The 21,490-nt window shown below is 40.9% G+C and overlaps 1 protein-coding gene across 2 annotated transcripts in view; it reads left to right on the plus strand.

Moving 5' to 3' along the window:
* The first annotated feature begins 305 nt into the window (after positions 1 to 305).
* helb (helicase (DNA) B) overlaps positions 306 to 21,490 on the plus strand; it is a 58,005-nt gene continuing 36,820 nt past the window's right edge. Inside the window, exons 1-5 of one of the 2 annotated variants that reach the window (XM_072267521.1) lie at positions 306 to 632; positions 3,958 to 4,323; positions 8,610 to 8,776; positions 9,345 to 10,157; positions 12,131 to 12,223. In XM_072267521.1, the coding sequence (XP_072123622.1) occupies positions 395 to 632; positions 3,958 to 4,323; positions 8,610 to 8,776; positions 9,345 to 10,157; positions 12,131 to 12,223 (1,677 nt within the window). In that variant the 5' untranslated portion in view covers positions 306 to 394. The remainder of the gene's footprint in view (positions 633 to 3,957; positions 4,324 to 8,609; positions 8,777 to 9,344; positions 10,158 to 12,130; positions 12,224 to 21,490) is intronic. The other variant, XM_072267522.1, reaches the window with a different exon arrangement.

Here is a 21,490-nt window from a genome sequence, read left to right on the forward strand (position 1 = left end):
TTCCATCTATTTTTCACCCTCTTAACTTTTAAGAGAAATAGATTGATCTGAATTAACGCAATGTCGATCTAAAAAAAATATATATTTAAACCTAATATGTTCGCACCATTCAGGCGGGACGAAATGAGAAGACTTGTTCCCAGGCTGTTGTAATGCGCTCTGCAGCCTGTGAAAATTCAAACCAGATTGTAATTCCTACTTGTTTAATAAGATGAGCAATTTCTATTGGCGTATGGGCTAGTGAGGCAGAACGGTAACTGCAATATCGGTGTTAAATATTGACTGCTGAAAACAAGGAAGTAGAGAGTAACGGAGGAGTGGCTTCGGATAAAGGTCTGCTCTGATAGTTGGACATGATGACGTCAGCTGGCGCCGATTTTCATTTCTTCGGGAAATGGCTGGCCGGCGCCTGCGGAATCGCAAAATTATTGTTGTTGAAGGTTTCATTCTGCCACCCAAAGAAGCAAGTAATAAGAAGAAGAAGAAGGGGGAAGAGGAGGGAGAAATAGAGTCGGACGCAGACGAGAATCTGGAACATGAGGATGACCTGCAGTTCCACGACCTCAAGGATATGATAGAGATTTCCCTCGGTGCAACTTCCATCAACGCCTCTAAGGTGGCCAAGCGGTTCGGTAATTAAACGATTTTACTTCACGTTTTAGGTTAAGTGTTGGGGTGGTGGTTTGCAATGTCGGCTGCTTAATGCCAGAGCTTGTTAATTGTCAATAGTTTATTTTTCTATTGATAAAAGTAGCGGGAGAGGCCCAGTAATGAGAGCTGCTGCCTAGCAGCCACCGGGATCTGCGTGGAGGTTGCACATTTTCTCATAGACCGCGCTGATTTTCTTCTGCGTCCTCCGATTCCATCCGACATCCCGAAGGTGTGCTGGTGGTTAATTGCCTACCCCAAAGTGGGAAAAAATAAAGTGGAGTTTAGAGTTATGTGAAAGTATACAACGCAGGGCAGAAGGGAATTCAGAGGGGGGGGTGTGGAATACCTTTCTTAGGAGTTGGCGTGGACCCAAATTGCCCAATAACCACCTTAAGTATCGTAATAAGTAAAGATGGAATTGTGTGTCATAATGAAATGAGATTGCGAGCGTTGTTTGAGAAGATCTGGCATGTCACCATAGAACATTGAACATTGACCTATCTGGGCAAGGCAGCAGCAAGCCAGACCAACAGCACTGTGGTCGGCTCTGAGCCTCAGGAGGGTAGGGTGAAGTCAGGCGGAGCAATAGTCATAGGGGACTCGATGGTTAGGGGGACAGATAGGAGATTCTGCGGCAGCAAAAGAGACATCAGGATAGTGTGTGGCCTCCCGGGTGCTAGGGTCCAGGATGTCTCTGAGCGGTTGCAGAATATTCTTGAAGGGGAGGGTGAGCAGCCAGATGTCGTGGTACATGTTGGTACCAATGGCATGTGCAGGAGGGCAGGGTTACAAGTTCTTGGACCCTTGGAACCTTTTCTGGGAAAGGGGTGACCTGTACAAGTGAGTTGTGTTGCAACTGAACTGAAGGGGAACCCATATCCTGGGAGGGAGGTTTGCTAATGTTATTGGGGAGGGTTTAAACTAGATTTGCAGGGGTTGGGTACCAAATTGAAGAGGCAGAGGATGGGGTAGTTGGCGCACAAGTAGTGACGGCTTGTAGGGAGTTTATGAGGAAGGATAGGCAGATGATGAAACAAAGAAGCATTCAGCTAGATGGTTTGAGATGTGTCTAGTTTAATGCAAGGAGTTTCATAAGCAAGCGTGGAACTATGATGTTGTGTCCATTACAGAGACTTGGACGACTCAGGGGCAGGAATGGCTACTTAGAGTGCCAGACTTTAGATGTTTCAGAAAGGACAGAGAGGGAGGCAAAACAGGTGGCAGAGTGGCACTGCTAATCAGGAATAGTATTGCAGCTGCAGAAAAGGAGAAATTTATGAAGGGATTGTCTACTGAGTCACTGTAGGTGTAAGTCAGAAACAGGAAGGGGGCAATAACTCTACTGTGTTTTTTATAGACCCCCCCCCAATAATAACAGAGACATCGAGGAGCTGATGGAGGCAGACTCTGGAACAGTACAATAATAATAGGGTTGTTGTGATGGGTGATTTTAACTTTCCTAATATTGACTGGCATCTCCTTAAAACAAGGGGTTCAGATGGGGTAGAGTTTGTTAGGTGTGTTCAGGAAGGTTTCCTGACAATATGTAGATACGCCAACTAGAGGAGAGACTGTCTTTGATCTGGTATTGGGAAATGAACCTGGTCAGCTGTCAGATCTCTCGGTGGGAGAGCATTTTGGAGGTACTGATCACAATTCTATCATCTTTACCATAGCGCTGGAGAGGGATAGGAACAGAAAATTTGGGAAAACATTTAATTGGGGTAGGAGGAAATATGATGCTATTAGGCAAGAACTTGGGAACATAAATTGGGAGCAGATGTTCTCAGGGAAAAGCACAGCAAAAATGTGGTAAATGTTCACGGAACATTTGCATGGCATTCTGCATAGGTATGTTTCATTGAGGCAGGGACAGCATGGTAGGGAAAAAGAACCATGGTGTACAAAGGATGTAGAAAATCTGGTGAAGAAGAAAAGAAAAGCTTATGAAAGGTTCAAGAAGCTAGGTATTGTTAGAGCTCTAGAAAATTACAAGGGTGCCAGGAAGGAGCTCCAGAATGAAATTAGGAGAGACAGAGGGGGGCCATGAGAAGGCCTTGGTGAGCAGGGTTAAGGAAAACACCAAGGCATTCAACAAGTATGAGGATGAGAAGTGACCCGATAGAGGTGTATAAGATGATGAGAGGCTTTGATCGTGTGGATAGCCAGAGGCTTTTTTCCAGGGCTGGAATGGCTAACACGAGGGGGCATAGTATTAAGGTGCTTGGAAGCAGGTACAAGGGGGATGTCAGAGGTAAGTTTGTTACATAGAGAGTGATGGGTGTGTGAAATGCACTGCCAGTGAAGGTGGTAGAGGTGGATACAATAGGATCTTTTAAGAGACTCTTAGGTACATGGAGCTTAGAAAAATAGAGGGCTATGTGGTAGGAAAATTCTAGGCAATTTCTAGAGTAGGTTAATTGGTCAGCACAACATTGTGGGCTGAAGGGCCTGTAATGTGCTGAAGATTTCTATGTTTCTATTACAGCACTTTGCAGGCCCTTCAGTCCACTATGTTGTGCAGACCTATTTACCCTTTGAGGACCTCTTAGTCGGGGTTGACCGTGGATGAATCGCCAAAGCTGTTTACGTGTTTCACAAGACAAGGTAATATGACATGGAGAGACAAGCTGTCGCCCATACAACAAGCTCTCCCTCCACACAACTGACGAATCAAAACAAATGCCGAGACTGATGCAGTTTTAACCTTTTAGCCTACTGTAAGATCAATCTAACTCTTCCCTCCTATAGAGCCGTCCAAATTTCTGTTGTCCATGTCTCTTAAATGTCCCTAATGTACCTGCCTTTCTGTACCACCACCCCTGGCAGTGCATTCCATGCACACACCGTTGTCTGTGTGTGTTTTTAAAAAAAAAACATGTACTTTTGCCATTCCCCTGATACTTTTCTCCAATCAACTGAAAGTATGTGCCCTTGTATTAGCCATTTCCACCCTGAGAAAAAGTCTTTGGCTGTATACTTGAAAACTGGATAGAGAAAACATTTTAGCAATGAAGCTTTATTTGGGCTGAGGTTAAATACAAATACAAATTAAATAATGTACAATGTGATGAATTATTGAATAAACTCGTCTCAGGCTTCCAGCCGGGTACAGGTATCAATCTTAACCGACGGTTCAATGCCAACTCTGCCATCTTCTTTAGGGATGATTATCACGCAGTAATCAGAATTTTAAAAGTTTTCATTTCCTGTGAGAGAATGGGTATCTACAGCATGAAAACAAGTAGTTGAATGAGGCCAAATAGGGGAGGAAAGCTATTCAACTGTTTATCAATTTTCTTACAGTTAAATTGAAAGACCTTCGCTCTGGTGACACTTACAAAGTGGTAGGACGGTTCCAGTTTACTTCTCCTTGGTGGAAAGTGACAGCAAAAATCTTCTGTCATCAGAAAAAATGGTATCTTCAGGGGTATCCTTCTTATGCTCTGAGGATCCTGACTGAAAAGGAACATGATATTGTCAGCCTTTTCTTAACAAAATGTGGCATCCACTCAGATCACGTAAATATATTTTTTGAATACTTGACTTGCCATGGTCTTCAATTTCCAGAAGTATTGAACACTTTACAACAGATTGCAGACAAGGAAAAGAAAAAGGATGAAAATAAAAGTCGTTTTCAAAGTTGCATAAATCGCCACATATTTAATTCAGGTAAGTCTGGGTACTTATAAGCCACTTTTAGGAAAGTTTTGGAGTTGTTTGGTGTGATTGAACTGTATGAGATTGGAAAAACTGTTTAAAAAAAAAAAAAAAAATGTTGGGTGGATTTTGGTTAATTGGGTCATCAGTTAATCAGGCAACCACTTACTTAGGACAACTCTTAAGGAGCAAAAGCTGATTAGAAAATAGCCAGAACATCCTTTGTTTGGGACACTATACTGCTTAATTGGGACAGGATACTGTTACCAAGAAGTTTCTAACTAGCAGCAGTTGCATGCACTTGTGTAGCAGTTAGATATTACACCATATATAGAGTGAATGATTTTTAAATAGCACCAGTTGCATGTGTTTGTGTTCAAAAAGCAGTGATTTTTGTCATTGATAGTGGGTGAGAAATAAGCAGTAAGATAATTCAGAACTGTTTCCTCACTGTGGTTTCAAGTATTCAGGCTTGGGGAAGTGAGAAATGGCCAGGAGTGAAAATGAAACTATTTCACTATTTCAGCAAGTTGGGAACTAGGAAGAATTTGAAGGTATCGACAATCATCTTGTATGTTATATTGAAAGTGAAGATTTGGAGACGCAACAGTTTCTTGCTAGCATCAGTCACGTGCACTTGTGTGTCCGTTAGACACTACACTGCGCTTAGAGCAAACAGTTTTTAAATGGTGTTAGTAGTATATGCTTGTGTGGTGTTATCATTTGGGCTGACCGACATCGAATTAAAAAGCAGTGAATTTTGATACTACTCGTGCGGGAAGGCAATGAAGTCAATCCATTATCTGCACAGTGTCTGCACTGATTTTGTTTATTTACAGTCAATCAAAAGAACAAGGCAACATATACTGTTGATAACTGTTAGGAACTAATACAGAGCTTTATAGTACTGTGGAAACATTGGTTCTAATTAGTTCTGTATTTCATTGAAATACATAATTTGTTATTTTGTTAAATTGTGGTTTGTCTTTTTTAAATCATTTCCTTGAAACTTAGGCTAATTGGGGCAGCCACTGAATTTGGCCAAAATATATTTGCTCTGTTGTTTTCCAGTTAACCAAAATCCACTGTATTTGTATATAGTTGCTGCTTTTGTTGTGCCATTGAAAGAACTTGTGAAGGTTATAAAGGCCAAGTGACTATTTAGAAGATGCAACAAATTTCAGATTAACTGAACAACCTGAAATTTGTCACCAATTAATATAATCTTTAAAAATATAAATCTTGGTCCAATAAATCACTGACAGCAATTAAAGTTTTATTTTGATGACCTGGTTATTCCTATAAAAGCAGTTATCAGTTGCCAAAAGGATACTGCTTGTGTATGCTTTTAGCTTACAGGTTCGGTCCTCAAGGTGAAGTCTTTCTAATTGAAGTATTGCATATTCCCTGCTGTTGTCTGTAAAGAGTTTGTATGTTCTCCCTGTGACCGCATGAGTTTCCTCCCACAGTCCAAAGATGTACCAACTGGTAGACTTATTGGTCATTGTAAATTGTCCTGTGATTAGGCTAGGGTTAAATTGGGGTTTGCTGGGCAGTGTGGCTCGAAGGGCCAGAACAGCCTGTTCTGCGTTGTATTTAAATAAAATAAAAAAATTTTTAAAATGTGTGCAGTGTTCAGAAATATATTGCATATAAAAGTTTAAAGAATTTGTGGAACAAACATGATGCACTAAATAACTTGCTCCTTTCACTAAGCAATTTGAGGCCATGAAACATAGAAAATCATAGAGCAGCAGCAGCAGGGCCTAGAGTCAGTGTATTTGGGAACGGGTGCGGGCACTTCACCCGGGTGCTTTACACAATGTCCATCCAGCTAGCCCAATTTCTTATGTTCAGCTTTGCCTTTTGAGCACTTCCCCTCTGTGTACATATCCAACTGCTTTTTAAATGGTACTATTGTTCCTGCAGCAGTTCATTCCATATAGTCACCACCTTCTGTGTAAAGAAGTTGCCCCAAGAGGTCCTCTTTAGATCTTTCCCTCTCACCCTAAGTCAATGCCTACTAGTTTTTGTCTCCCTACTCTGTCAAAAAGAATGCTACCATCCACCTTATCTATGCCCCTTGTAATTTTAAACATTTCTACAAGGTTTCTGATGTTCCAAGGAATAAAGATCTAGTCTCGCCAAACTCTCCCTGTATCTTGTGTCCTCTAGTCCTGGAAGCATCCTTGTAAATCTTTTTTGCACTCTTTCCATTTTAACTTTCATTTAACAGGGGGACAAAATTTGTAACATAATGTCCAAACAACTAAACTCAATGTCCTGACTGATAGGCTAGTGTGCCTTCTTCCACCACGTTCTCTACCTGTGACGCCGCTGTCAACCAACAATGAACTTGTACTCCCAAGTGCTTGTGTCACTACCCTCCCTGGTGTCGTACCATTCCTAGTTTTAATCCTGTGCCAGATTGACTGTACAAAATGCATTACCTCATGATTAAAGATTAGCCTTATTTATCACATGTACATCAAAACATACAGTTCCTCCCTCACTACCATTCAGGGCCCCAGACAGTCCTTCCAGGTGAGGCGACACTTCACCTGTGAGTCGGCTGGGGTGATATACTGCGTCTGGTGCTCCCGATGTGGCCTTCTATATATTGGCGAGACCTGGCGCAGACTGGGAGATCGTTTTGCTGAACACCTACGCTCTGTCTGCCAGAGAAAGCAGGATCTCCCAGTGGCCACACATTTTAATTCCACGTCCCATTCCTATTCTGATATGTCTATCCACGGCCTCCTCTACTGTAAAGATGAAGCCACACTCAGGTTGGAGGAACAACACCTTATGTTCCGTCTGGGTAACCTCCAACCTGATGGCATGAATATTGACTTCTCAAACTTCCGCTAATGCCCCACCTCCCCCTTGTACCCCATCCATTATTTATTTATATACACACATTCTTTTTCTCCCTCTCCTTTTTTTCCCTCTGTCCCCCTCACTATACCCCTTGCCCCTCCTCTGGGCTTTCCCCCCCTGTCCCTTTTCATTCTCCCTGGGCTTCCTGTCCCATGATCCTCTCATATCCCTTTTGCCAATCACCTGTCCAGCTCTTGGCTCCATTCCTCCCCCTCCTGTCTTCTCCTATCATTTTGGATCTCCCCCTCCCCCTCCCCCTCCCACTTTCAAATCTCTTTCTAGCTCTTCTTTCAGTTAGTCCTGATGAAGGGTCTTGGCCCGAAACGTTGACTGTACCTCTTCCTAGAGGTGCTGCCTGGCCTGCTGCGTTCACCAGCAACTTTTATGTGTGTCTCAGTGAAATGCATCGTTTTGTGTCAACAACAAAAACATCTGAGGGCATGTTAGGGGCAGCCTGCAAGTGTCGCGATGCTTCTGGTACCAACATAGCATGCCCACAACTTACTAACCCTAACACATACGTCTTTGAAATGTAGGAGGAAACCAGAGGACCTGGAGGAAACTCACATGTCCGGGGGAGAACTTGTAGTCAGAGGCAAGAATTTAGCCCTTATTGATTTGTCTGATTGATTTTACACCTGGTGCCCTTAAATCTTATAACTATAGATTTAAGTTTAAGTCACTTAAATCAATATTGAAATCCATTTGCCACTCCTCGGTCCACTAGCCTAACTGATTACGATCCCCTTGTAATCAGTATTGGCTTACTACTTCATCATCATCAACATGGCATAATTTAAGGTCTTTGGGCCTTTTGAGCCTATTATTATTCAGTACAAATCTAACCCAACTCCTTGTCACCCTGTGCCATAATCTTTGATTCCCTTTCATATTCAAAAATTCTGCCTTGAATTTACTGAACAATTGTGTCCTGAGACATTTCCAGGTGTCCACAATGAAGCAAGAGGTTTTTCCTCATTACTCTTTTATAATCTTATAGTTTATTCGGTGACTGAATTCTGTTTCTACTTTCTTTAGGTACAATCTACATCCACCCAATATCTACCCATTTAAAACATTAAATATTTCTGTTAGATTGTCTCATTCTTTTAAACACTGTGGCAGGTAGGAATGATCATTCTCTCCATCTCAGATAATTGACCATTTAAAGACAAAGATAACATTATATGGAATTTTGAAGATTTCATATGAATCGGATTATTGATTTTGTTGAAGATAATTTGTAGTTGCGTATTTATAAGTAATTTTAAAACAGGCAATGCAAGTGATTGAAGTATAGTAAAGTTTTATAATGTCAGGCACTGAACCTAATGGGATTGTTAGTATTAATCTGTCTCTGTATATTTATGTGTGTGTAAAATAAAGCTTGAGCTTCAAGGTAATAACTGATAATTTAGTTGAAGGTCAGAATGTGCTGAAAGGTTTGAAGTTCCAAAGCCTGATGAAGTATCTGCCACAGCTTCTGCCACGGTCCTTTTTGCATATTTTGGACACGAGCAATAATGCCCTTGAGAATCTGGAGCAGATGATTTGTACAGAAGTGTGGAAGTTGGGATTCCGTTCTGTAAGTTTTTCCCAGATATCACAATACACTATTTATTCTTAATTTTTATACTCTCGATTTTCATCAGGAGTGAGTTAATTGCTCTTCTGAGATTAATTTATTATTTGGCTTTAAGATAATCGAGCTGCAAAATCACATTTGAAAATTATTTTCTGGTAATTGCTTAATCTTTTAATCACTTGGAGATGAAAAATAAAGATTTGAGTGGGCAGGGGTCTCGGCGGTGATGAGATAACTGTCTCACTAATTATTTGCAAGTGGATTTGCAGAATATGGTGATAAAAATTTGAAAATCAGCAAAATATATTAACCTTGCTGTGAGAGAACCAAAGTTGGGGGTGGGGGGGAGGTGGGTAAAAATGTGACAAGAATTGTGGAAAGATGAACAAGAATGAGAGAATGTCTTAAACAAAAACTACCAAGGATGATCAATTGGTTTTGCCAAAACTGAAAATTGTTGCACCTTATTTACTTTCTGATGAATGGTTGTTGCAACTCAGATACATTTGCTTTCATTATTAATGATTGGCTCAAGAAATACTTTATGAAAAATATTACTTCTTCCTAGATTCTCTCTAAGGAGTTTAACCTTATTGGTTGTGAGGCAAGGTTGTCAGCCTTTGAAGAAGCTGATCTTCTTCAGACAATTCCAGAGATACAGAAACATGCTCTCATAATTTATGATAAACTCAAAGAAACCTGTTGGAGTAATGGACACACTTATGTAAGAATTGATGAGTTGACTGGATTACGCCCAACTGAGATTAGCATTGAAAGTGAATGGGATTCGTTAAATTTTTTGAAGGAATCAAAGATTATTGTAATTGAAAAGAAGCGAGTATACCTTGAGCATTTGTACAACTATGAGAAAGAAATTGCTATGTGTATAAAGGATCTTGTGGATAAACCACCATGGCATATTTCTCTCAATGTGGAAGAAGTTCTAAGAAGTGCATTCACCCCACCCCAGATGGAATGCTTCTCTAAGGGGAAAGAGTTTGAGAGTACAGAGGACAGTGAAAGAGTTAATTTGGATCCGGATCAGATTCGAGCTGCTAACATGATGTGTGAAAATCCTGTTACAGTTATAAGTGGTAAAGGTGGTTCTGGGAAAACCACACTTGTCAGTCTTATTTTCAAGGCAGCAGTTAAAAATATGCACATTGCAGAGAAAGAAGAACTTTTGCAAGCATGTGAAGATCTTGAGCAGGATCAATCTGCTCCTGAATGCTGGGATATTCCAACAAGTAAAATTCCAAACGCTGACCAGGTTGAAAAACAGAATGTCAGCAAAGCAACTGTGCTGTTCACTGCCCCAACTGGAAGGGCAGCATCTCTTTTGAATAAAAAAACTGGATTTCCTGCTTATACTTTACACCAGGTAATTGCTACTGAGAATTTTGTTGTCGCTACTTCAACATTTGTTTATGCTTAGTATGATGCAAATAGTTGACCTTTAAAAGGAACACACCACCAATCACCAAGTTTGAGGTTAAACTTAGTGTGGATATTATAAAATGTTTATTATTGTAGGCTTTCTGCAAAATTTGATGTAATATTGATGTTTACATTTTTTAAAAAATATTAATTTGTTTATTATATGCTGTACCATATGACATGGGCCATTATGGTGTTTCCATGACCATGATTGTTCCTGGCAAATTTTTCTACAGAAGTGGTTTACTATTGCCGCCTTCTGCTAGTGTCTTACCTTAAAATACCTTAAAATATTTTGTTGTATATTGTTGATTGGACAGTGATATTATTTGACACTAACTTTAGTTTCTCTTCCTGATTTTGTAGGATCAATCAATTATGGTTGTGTTGCGACTAAAAAGCTAGGAAATTGTGTGTTAGGAAGCCTATAATGGCTGCTTGAAGTGACTGATGGGTATCAAGAAATTTGCCTGGAAAAGTCTTGCATATAATTACAGTCAAGACAGCATTATCTATATTAACGTTTAATCTATGTCACCTTTGACAAATGCAATTTAAGTAATAAAAATGGCTGACAAAGTCAAGTGACTGAAAAGTAGTCAAATGGTGGAACAGGACGCCTTTTAGATGGTTGGAAAGATGAAAATGCAGAAGATGACTTGACACAACAACAGGTTTTCCTCAACAGGAGATCCAGATTGTAACCACCTGGAAGAAGGGAGAGTCAAATGATGTTGATGCATATTTGGTGTACTTGACTTTGCAACAGATGATGTTGCTTCCCGGTACAGTGGATTCCAGTTAATTGAGACACACATCAGTACAAGTTCATTTTGAAGCAGCTGCCCCAATTCGCCGAAGTTTCATGGAAATAGTTAAAAAGATACAAAAATGATAAACTACTGTTCAACTAACAAATTATGTATTTAAATGAAATACGGAATAAATTAGAACACTAACAATACTACTACAGTACTATTAAATTGTGTATTAGTTTCAATAATTATTGACAGGGGAATTCATTCAAAGAACGCTGATGTGTTCTTTTGATTAACGTAAATGAACAAAATCAGCGCAGGCACCTAGTGCAGATAGTGGACAACCTTCAAAGAGTGCTTTTGATGATCTCATCCTGCAAATCTTCATTTTCATTGTAACATTCAAGATGATTGCCAATACCTTCAAATTTTTTGTGGTTTATAATTTGTTGAAGTAGTGAAGTTGTTTCATTTTCACTCCTGGCTGTTTCTGGCATCTCCAAGGCTAAATGCTTGGAACTGAAGTGAGCAAAACATTTTTGAATTGTCTTGCTGCTTTTTGCTTGACAACTATCAGAGATAAAAATCACTGCTTTCTGAACACAATCATGCAAGTGGCAGTATTTTAAAAACTGTTTAGACATTACACTGTGCTTAAAATAATGGCCACACAAAGTGCACACAACTGACGCTAGGTAGAGCATGTTCGGCAACCATCTCCTGCTCCAATTAAGTGGCATAGTGTACCAAATAAATGAAGAGAATCACAGCTATTTTCTCAATTGTTTTCATTCTTTAAGAGTTGTCCCAAATAAGTGGCTGCCCTGATAAACCGATGGCTCAATTAACGGGAATCCACTGTATACTGCCAGATCCGTAAGTGTTTGAAACACATGATAAATAGTGGTGTATGGATACAGTCAGCGTTATCTGCCTAGCATTCCTTCCAAGGGTTTGTTAATAGCAATTTACAGATGCAAAGCCATTATTCTAATATTGTGAATGTCGCTGAAAGGCTGTATGTGGCATAATGCCACTTAGACAGGTTGATGGAAACCTGGAAGAAGCAAGGCAAAAGTGTGAAAATTGTTTTGTTATCTTAAAATGTTGTTAAAATATTATTATAGATTTATTTTTATGTTTATTGTTTTGTACATAGAAACTTCAACCCGAGGACCAGATACAACATATTTTGTGTGGCAGACAAAGGAGTACCTGTCATGGAGAAAATGTCAGGAAATTGGTTGAAAATGTAAATGTGACATTCAGGTTCAGTTTTAATTTAATTGACAAGCCATCAGAGGAAAATCTGCAGGACATGTCTGCCCAGAAATCTGTACAAATTAATCTTTCTCTATTTTCATTTCATGGTATAGTTCGTTTATCATAAGCACCTTCAGTAATTAGACTTGGAATATAAATTTTAAAATAGTAAAGGCATCCGTTAGTCTTGTGAGACCATGGATCTGCGGCTGGAAATTCCTCACTCTCCAGGGCGCAGGCTTGGGCAAGGTTGTATGGAAAACCGGCAGTTGCCCATGCTGCAAGTCTCCCCTCTCCACGACACTGATGTTGTCCAAGGGAAGGGCATTAGGACCCATACAGATTGGCACTGCTGTCGTTGCAGAGCACTGTGTGATTAAGTGCCTTGCTCAAGGACACAACACGCTACCTCGGCTGGGGCTCGAACTCACGACCTTCAGGTCGCTAGTCAAACGCCTTAACCACTTGGCCACGTACATCATACTTTAAATCAATTAATATCTTGATCTAATTTTGCCATTTCTGATTTTTCCAGGTCTCCAATCTTGCCTCCAATACTAAAGCAAACTACGAGAAAGCTTGGTCATGTCTTAATCCTTTTTTGTTTTCCTTTTGCCCTGCCATAAGTTCAAATTCAGTTTCTTGTCATTCACCTGTATGCATGTATACTGCCAAATAAAACAATATCCTCCTGACCAAGGTGCACAATGCAATATATTTAACTCACATATCAACATATAAAGTAATATTACCACAAGTAAGTTAACAAATAATAAGGTGCATTTATGAGACAAGTTAAAAAGTAGACAGTATAATGTTATTGGCACTTCATACATGATGATACCTGGGTGATGGCAGGGAGTTCTGTAGTTTTATGGCCTGGGGAAGGAGCTGTTTCCCATCCTAACAGTTTTTGCCCTTCTGCCTCTTGGTAGGGGGTCAGAGAGATTGTTGGACAGATAGGATGGATCATTATCAATGCTAAGGGCTCTGTGTAAGCAACACTCTGGATAAATATCTCTGTTGGGTGGAAGAGAGACCCTGATGATCCTCTCAGCAGTGCTCACAATCCTTCATAGGGACTTGTGATCAGATACCTTGTAATTGTGATGCAGCTGATCTGGACATTCTTCATAATGTTGTACTAATGATCTACTTTATCTCTGTAAAGATGCTGCTGGTAGTTCCTGCACTTTTACTTAACTTCATAATTGGATTGATTTTGTATTGGCAAGCAATTAACATTGGTTCTGAATCTTAACCTACCTTTTAACTTCTTTTGTAAAAATATTCCTCATTCCTCTGTTTAAGAAGGTGGGAAAGTGTTGAGACAAACAGAACGGTGAAGGAACCTTAGTTGGAATTGTTATCTATTTCTTATTCCTCCCTCCTTAAGCTTCTCGTGATCATTTGAACTCTTTTGTTCCATCAGTAATTGAGTGCTGTTTTGAGATCTGATATGGGCTGTTCTGCATTTCTCTCGTAAAACTGAGAATGAACTGGTAATCAATTATGTTGTCATGCCCTAATCTTTGTCTTTTTTTGTAACTTTGTTATTTTATTAATATTTGGCCAGAGCTGTATTGAACAGGTAATAGAATATATCATTAAATGAAGTGCGCTTAATAGTTGATCTGATAAATCTAAAGATATTTTAGATAGTTTGAACTTGATGGAATCTTCAATTTTATGAGCACTTAAATAGTTAGCTCAAGCTTGATGCAGTCTACTCCTTGTAAATTGATTGGTTATTTATTGGCTGACGAGGAATTACTCAGACTCAGACAATGTTGTGTGGTGGCTTGGTCCTGAATGTTACCTATTCATTTAAAGTAAATCCTAGATAGTCAAAGACCCAGTAACGTTATAAGAGAAGTTCTTTTCTAATTAAAAGGGGAATTTGAGAAAATTTCCCCAATTACCATCCCTCATGGGCTGGTTTAACTGTCAAGAAGTTATTTAGATTTATAACAGGGCTGTGTGGTGAATATTGCTATAAATATCGCTGTTATAAAACCTGCTCGTTTTCTTAATATTTAATTAGTTAAAATTTAACACATTTTGCTGAAGTTACAGGATTTATCAGAAGTAGATATCCACAGCAAGCTTTATTTCCTTCATTTGTAGTGTAAAGCTTGTGTGCTGCTGGGACCTCTATATGCAGATGAGATATATATACATTTAGAAATATGATGGAAAGGAGGGGGAAATTCCAAACACCCACCTGGATGTTTCATCATAGTTTTAAGGATACAAAAATTGGTCAATTAGTTTATCATTGTCACATGTACTGAGGAATAGTGAAAAACTTGTCTTGAATACTGTTCCTACCAATCAATTCATTGCAACAGTGCATTGAGGTAGTACAAGGTAAAAAGATAAATAATGAGTGTTGAGTGAAGTGTTGAGGTACAGAGATATTGCACCGCAGTCAGACAATAGGTGCAAGATCCTAATGAGGGAGATTGAGAGGTCACGTCCATCTTACTGCACTAGGGAAGCATTCAATAGTTTATAACAGTGGGATAGTAGCTGCCCTTGAGGCCGGTGATATGCACTTTCAGGCTTTTGTATCTTCCACTCTACGTCCCACAGTTCCCAAGGAGGCATTGCAGTGTGCATACTGAGGCACCTGGCAAGGTCCAATAAAAAGAGATTCAGTTTAAATGGAGCGGCCATTGTTTAAATGGATCAGTGTTCGAGTGGGGAGTTTAGGCTTTGGCTCAGAGAGGTTTCAGCGAGAAGAAGTGGAATCTATAGGTAGATTTTATCATTTAATTCTTTATTTCTTATTGCACAGTTAAAGCTGTGGGGATGCCAGGCAGGATAGTGGATTGCTCCTCTTGCAGGATGTGGGACCTCCATTGTCCCTGATGACTACACCTGCAGGATGTGTATCTAGCTGTGCAGCTTTCAGATTGTAGGAAGTAATGACCTACAAACCCTGCCAGAGGCGACATGTACTCTAACTTCACTCAGAATTGCTTTATCGCTGTTACGACAGTCTTAGAAACATAGAAACATAGAAAATAGGTGCAGGAGTAGGCCATTCGGCCCTTCGAGCCTGCACCGCCATTTATTATGATCATGGCTGATCATCCAACTCAGAACCCCGCCCCAGCCCTCCCTCCATACCCCCTGATCCCTTTAGCCACAAGGGCCATATCTAACTCCCTCTTAAATATAGCCAATGTACTGGCCTCAACTGCTTCCTGTGGCAGAGAATTCCACAGATTCACCACTCTCTGAGTGAAGAAGTTTTTCCTAATCTCGGTCCTAAAAGGCTTCCCCTTTATCCTCAAACTGTGACCCCTCGATCTGGACTTCCCCAACATCGGGAACAATCTTCCTGCATCTAGCCTGTCCAATCCCTTTAGGATTTTATACGTTTCAATCAAATCCCCCCTCAATCTTCTAAATTCCAACGAGTACAAGCCCAGTTCATCCAGTCTTTCTTCATATGAAAGTCCTGCCATCCCAGGAATCAATCTGGTGAACCTTCTTTGTACTCCCTCTATGGCAAGGATGTCTTTCCTCAGATTAGGGGACCAAAACTGCACACAATACTCAGGTGTGGTCTCACCAAGGCCTTGTACAACTGCAGTAGTACCTCCCTGCTCCTGTACTCGAATCCTCTCGCTATAAATGCCAGCATACCATTCGCCTTTTTCACCGCCTGCTGTACCTGCATGCCCACTTTCAATGACTGGTGTATAATGACACCCAGGTCTCGTTGCACCTCCCCTTTTCCTAATCGGCCACCATTCAGATAATAATCTGTTTTCCTATTTTTGCTACCAAAGTGGATAACTTCACATTTATCCACATTAAATTGCATCTGCCATGAATTTGCCCACTCACCCAACCTATCCAAGTTACTCTGCATCCTCTTAGCATCCTCCTCACAGCTAACACTGCCACCCAGCTTCGTGTCATCTGCAAACTTGGAGATGCTGCATTTAATTCCCTCATCCAAGTCATTAATATATATTGTAAACAACTGGGGTCCCAGCACTGAGCCTTGCGGTACCCCACTAGTCACCGCCTGCCATTCTGAAAAGGTCCTGTTTATTCCCACTCTTTGCTTCCTGTCTGCTAACCAATTCTCCATCCACATCAATACCTTACCCCCAATACCATGTGCTTTAAGTTTGCACACTAATCTCCTGTGTGGGACCTTGTCAAAAGCCTTTTGAAAATCCAAATATACCACATCCACTGGTTCTCCCCTATCCACTCTACTAGTTACATCCTCAAAAAATACTATGAGATTCGTCAGACATGATTTTCCCTTCACAAATCCATGTTGACTTTGTCCGATGATTTCACCGCTTTCCAAATGTGCTGTTATCACATCTTTGATAACTGACTCCAGCAGTTTCCCCACCACCGACGTTAGGCTAACCGGTCTATAATTCCCCGGTTTCTCTTTCCCTCCTTTTTTAAAAAGTGGGGTTACATTAGCCACCCTCCAATCCTCAGGAACTAGTCCAGAATCTAACGAGTTTTGAAAAATTATCACTAATGCATCCACTATTTCTTGGGCTACTTCCTTAAGCACTCTAGGATGCAGACCATCTGGCCTTGGGGATTTATCTGCCTTCAATCCCTTCAATTTACCTAACACCACTTCCCTACTAACAAGTATTTCGCTCAGTTCCTCCATCTCACTGGACCCTCTGTCCCCTACTATTTCTGGAAGATTATTTATGTCCTTAGTGAAGACAGAACCAAAGTAATTATTCAATTGGTCTGCCATGTCCTTGCTCCCCATAATCAATTCACCTGTTTCTGTCTGTAGGGGACCTACATTTGTCTTTACCAGTCTTTTCCTTTTTACATACCTATAAAAGCTTTTACAGTCAGTTTTTATGTTCCCTACCAGTTTTCTTACATAATCTTTTTTCCCCTTCCTAATTAAGCCCTTTGTCCTCCTCTGCTGAACTCTGAATTTCTCCCAGTCCTCAGGTGAGCCACTTTCTCTGGCTAATTTGTATGCTGCTTCTTTGGAATTGATACTATCCCTAATTTCTCTTGTCAGCCACGGGTGCACTACCTTCCTTGATTTATTCTTTTGCCAAACTGGGATGAACAATTGTTGTAGTTCATCCATGCAACCTTTACATGCTTGCCATTGCATATCCACCGTCAATCCTTTAAGTGTCTTCTGTCGGTCAAACCTGGACTTTTTGTATAGTTCTGGATCACTGGTCTTGAATGCCATAGATCTAGCCCTCAGCAGACTACGAATTTATGTATTAATCCATTGCTTTTGGTTTGGGTATATCTGGTATGTTCTCAAAGCCACACTCTCATCCACACAGGTCTTGAAGTTGGTGACAACTGTGGCATATTCATTCAGAGTCAAAGATGAATCCCTGAATATTGTCCAGTCGATTGATTCAAAGCAGTCCTGTAGGTGCTCCTCCACTTCCCTTGACCATATCTATTTGGTTCAAACTGCTGGTGCTGTGGTCTTTAGTCTCTGCCAGTACACTGGAGTAGAAGCACAGGCAGGTGATCAGACTTCCTATGTACAAAATCAGGAATCGAAAGATTGGGCATGGTGGGATTAATGTTCTGAACTGTGTATATTTCAATGTAAGGAGTATTGTAAGAAAGGTGGATGAGCTTAGGGTATGGATCAGCACATGGAATTATGATATTATAGTGATTAGTGAAACTTGGTTGCAGGAAAGACAGGACTGGCAGCTCAATGCTGCAGGATTCTGTTGCTTTAGGTGTGATAGAGCTGGAGGGGTGGTATTACTAGTCAGAGAAAATGACAGGAGGTATGTCATCTGCTGAAGGCTAGATCTGTGGCATTCAGGTCTGGCAACCCAAGTTTGTACGAGAAAACTAGGTATGACTTATGGAGGGCTATTTCAAGGGCAAAGAAACAATTTCGAACAGGGTTGGAGGCGACATCAGATGTACGACAGCTCTGGCAGGGTTTGCTAAACATTACTTCCTACAAAGTGAAACCCAAAAACAGCATGAATGGCAGTGATGCTTCACTATCAGATGAACTCAACGCCTTCTACACCCACTTTGAAAGGGAGAATATGACTGCAGCTGTGAAGATCCCTGCTGCACCCAGTGACCCTGTGGTCTCTGTCTTAGAGGCCGATGTTAGGCTTCTTTAGAGGGGGTGAACCCTCGCAAGGCAGAAGGTCCTGGTAAGGCTCAGAAAACTTGTACCAGCCAACTGGCGGGAGTATTCAAGGAAATTTTCAACCCCTCACTGCTACGGGTGGAAGTTCCCACTTGCTTCAAAAAGACAAGAATTATGCCAGTGCCTAAGAAGATTAATGTGAGCTGCCTAAATGATTATCGCCTGGTAGCACTCACATCGACAGTGATGAAATGCTTTGAGAGGTTGGTCATGACTAGGCTGAAACTCCTGCCTCAGCGAGGACCTGGACCCACTGAAATTTGCCTATCACCACAATAGATCAACGGCAGACACAATCTCAATAGTTCTTCACGTGGCCTGAGACCACCTGGACAACACAAGCACCTACGTCAGGGTGCTGTTCATCAACTATAGCTCAACATTTAACACCATCATTCCCACAATCCTGATTGATAAGTTACAGAACCTGGGCTTCTGTACCTCCCTCTGCAATTGGATCCTCAGCTGGCTAACTGGAAGACCTCAATCTGTGCATATTGGTGATAATATCTTCTCCATGCTGACGATCAACACTGGTGCACCTTGGGTGTGTGCTTAGCCCACAGCTCTACTCTTTCTATACCCATGACTGTGTGGCTAGGCATAGCTCAGATACCATATATAAATTTGCTGACGACACAACCATTGTTGGTAGAATCTCAGATGGAGATGGAAGGGCGTACAGGAATGAGATATACCAACTAGTGGAGTGGTACTGCAGCGACAACCTATCATTCAACGTCAGTAAGACGAAAGAGCTGATTGTGGACTTCAGGAAGGGTAAGACAAAGGAACACATACCAATCCTCATAGAGGGATCAGAAATGGAGAGAGTGAGCAGTTTCAAGTTCCTGGGTGTCAAGATCTCTGAGGATTTAACCTGCTCCCAACATATTGATGCAGCTATAAAGAAGGCAAAACAGTGACTACTTCATTAGGAGTTCACAGAGATTTGGTATGTCAACAAAAACACTCAAAAACTTCTATAGATGTACAATGGAGAGCATTCTAACAGGCTGCGTCACTGTCTGGTATTGGGGAGGGGTGCTACTGCGCAGGACTGAAAGAAGCTGCAGATGGTCGTAAATGTAGTCTGTTCCATCTTGGGTACTAGTCTACAAAGTACCCAGGACAACTTCAGGGAGTAGAGTCTTAGAAAGGTACCCTCCAGCACCCAGGGCATGTCCTTTTCTCACTGTTACCATCAGGTAGGGGATACAGAAGCCTGAAGGCACACACTCAGCGATTCAGGAACAGCTTCTTCCCCTCTGCCATCCAATTCCTAAATGGACATTGAACCAATGAGCATTACCTCACTTTTTTAATATATGTTATTTCTGTTTTTGCACGATTTTTAATCTATGCAATATACATATACTTTATTTATATTTTCCTTCTATATTATGTATTGTATTGAACTGCTGATGCGAAGTTAACAAATTTCACGTCACATGCCGGTGATAATAAACCTGATTCTAATTCAGATTCTGATTTTGATCGTAATGCTCAGACAGGACAGACTGGAGGGTTTGTCTACTGAGGCTATATGGGTGGAACAGAGGAATAAGAAAGGGATGTCCACATTAGTAGGATTATGTTAAAGACCACCCAACAGTCCACAGGATTTAGAGGAGCAAATTTGTAGAGATATCAGACTGTTGCAAGAAACATAGTAAGTTGTGATAGAATCACAAACACGAGGAAACCTGCAGATGCTGGAAATCAAGGCGACACGCACAAAATGCTGGAGGAGCTCAGCAAGCCAGGCAGCATCTATGGAAAAGAGTAAACAGTCGATGTTTTGGGCTGAGACCCTTCATCAGGAAATAAAGTTTTTGACAGTACAGAGTTTGTATGTTTCTGTCAGAATGAAAGGCACGGATAGCAAGTTTGGGGAACCTTGGTTTTTGAGAGATATTGAGGCCCTGGTTTAAAAAAAGAAGGATGTGCATAGCAGGTATAGGCAGGAACGGGCAAATGAGGTACTTGAGTGTAAGAAATGCAAGAGAACACTTAAGGAAATCAGGAGGGCTAAAAGAAGGCATAAAGTTGTTCTAGCAGACAGGCTGAAGGAGAATCTCAAGAGCTTCTATAGATATATTAAGAGCAAAAGGACAGCAAGGGACAAAATTGCTCCTCTGATGATCAGAGAGGTCCTCTATGCATGGAGCCAAAAGAGATGGGTGAGATCTTAAATGGATATTTTGCATCTGTATTTACTCCAGAGATGGACACAGTCTGTATTTGTGAGGCAAAGCAGGCTCGAGTTCATGGACCCTATACAGATCACAGAGGAGGTGTTTGCTGTCTTGAGGCAAATTAGAATGGATACATCCACAGGGCTTGACAAGGTGTTTCCTTGGACCCTGTGGGAGGCAAGTGCAGAAATTGCCAGGGACCTAGCAGAGATAGTTAAAATGTCCTTAGATATGGGTGTGGTGCTGGAGAATTGGAAGATAGCTGTTGTTGCTCAAGAAAGGCTCTAACAATAAACCAGCAAATTATAGGGTGATGAGCCTGACATCAGTAGTACATAAATTATTGGAAGGCACTCCAAGGGACCAGATATATAAGTATATTTGAATAGATGGTCACTGATAAGGGATAGTCAACGTGTTTTTTGCATGGTAGTTCATGTCATATCTTCTATAGTTTTTTGAGGAAGTTTCCAGGATAGTTGATGAAGGCAAGACAGTTGATGTTGTCAACACGGACCTTAGCAAGAGATTTGGCAAGGTCCTGCCTGGGAGGTTGGTCAATAAGGTTCAGTCACTTGGCATTCGAGATGAAGTATTAAATTGGATTAGACATTGGCTTCACAGAAGCCAGACAGTGGTAATAGAATTATGGATCTGTATCTGGGAATACAGATCCATAATTCCTTGAAAGTGGTGTCACAGATAGATAGGGTTGTAAAGAAAGCATTTGGCACATTGGCCTTCCTAAATCAAAGTATTGAGTACAGGAGTCCGGATGTTTTGTTGAAGTTGTTTAAGATATTGGTGAGGCCTAATTTGGAGTATTGTGTGCAGTTCTAGTCATCTACCTACAGAAAAGATATCAATAAGATTGAAAGAGTGT

The sequence above is a fragment of the Mobula birostris genome, chromosome 9 (genome assembly GCF_030028105.1).
Source record: "Mobula birostris isolate sMobBir1 chromosome 9, sMobBir1.hap1, whole genome shotgun sequence".
Taxonomy (NCBI): domain Eukaryota; kingdom Metazoa; phylum Chordata; class Chondrichthyes; order Myliobatiformes; family Myliobatidae; genus Mobula; species Mobula birostris.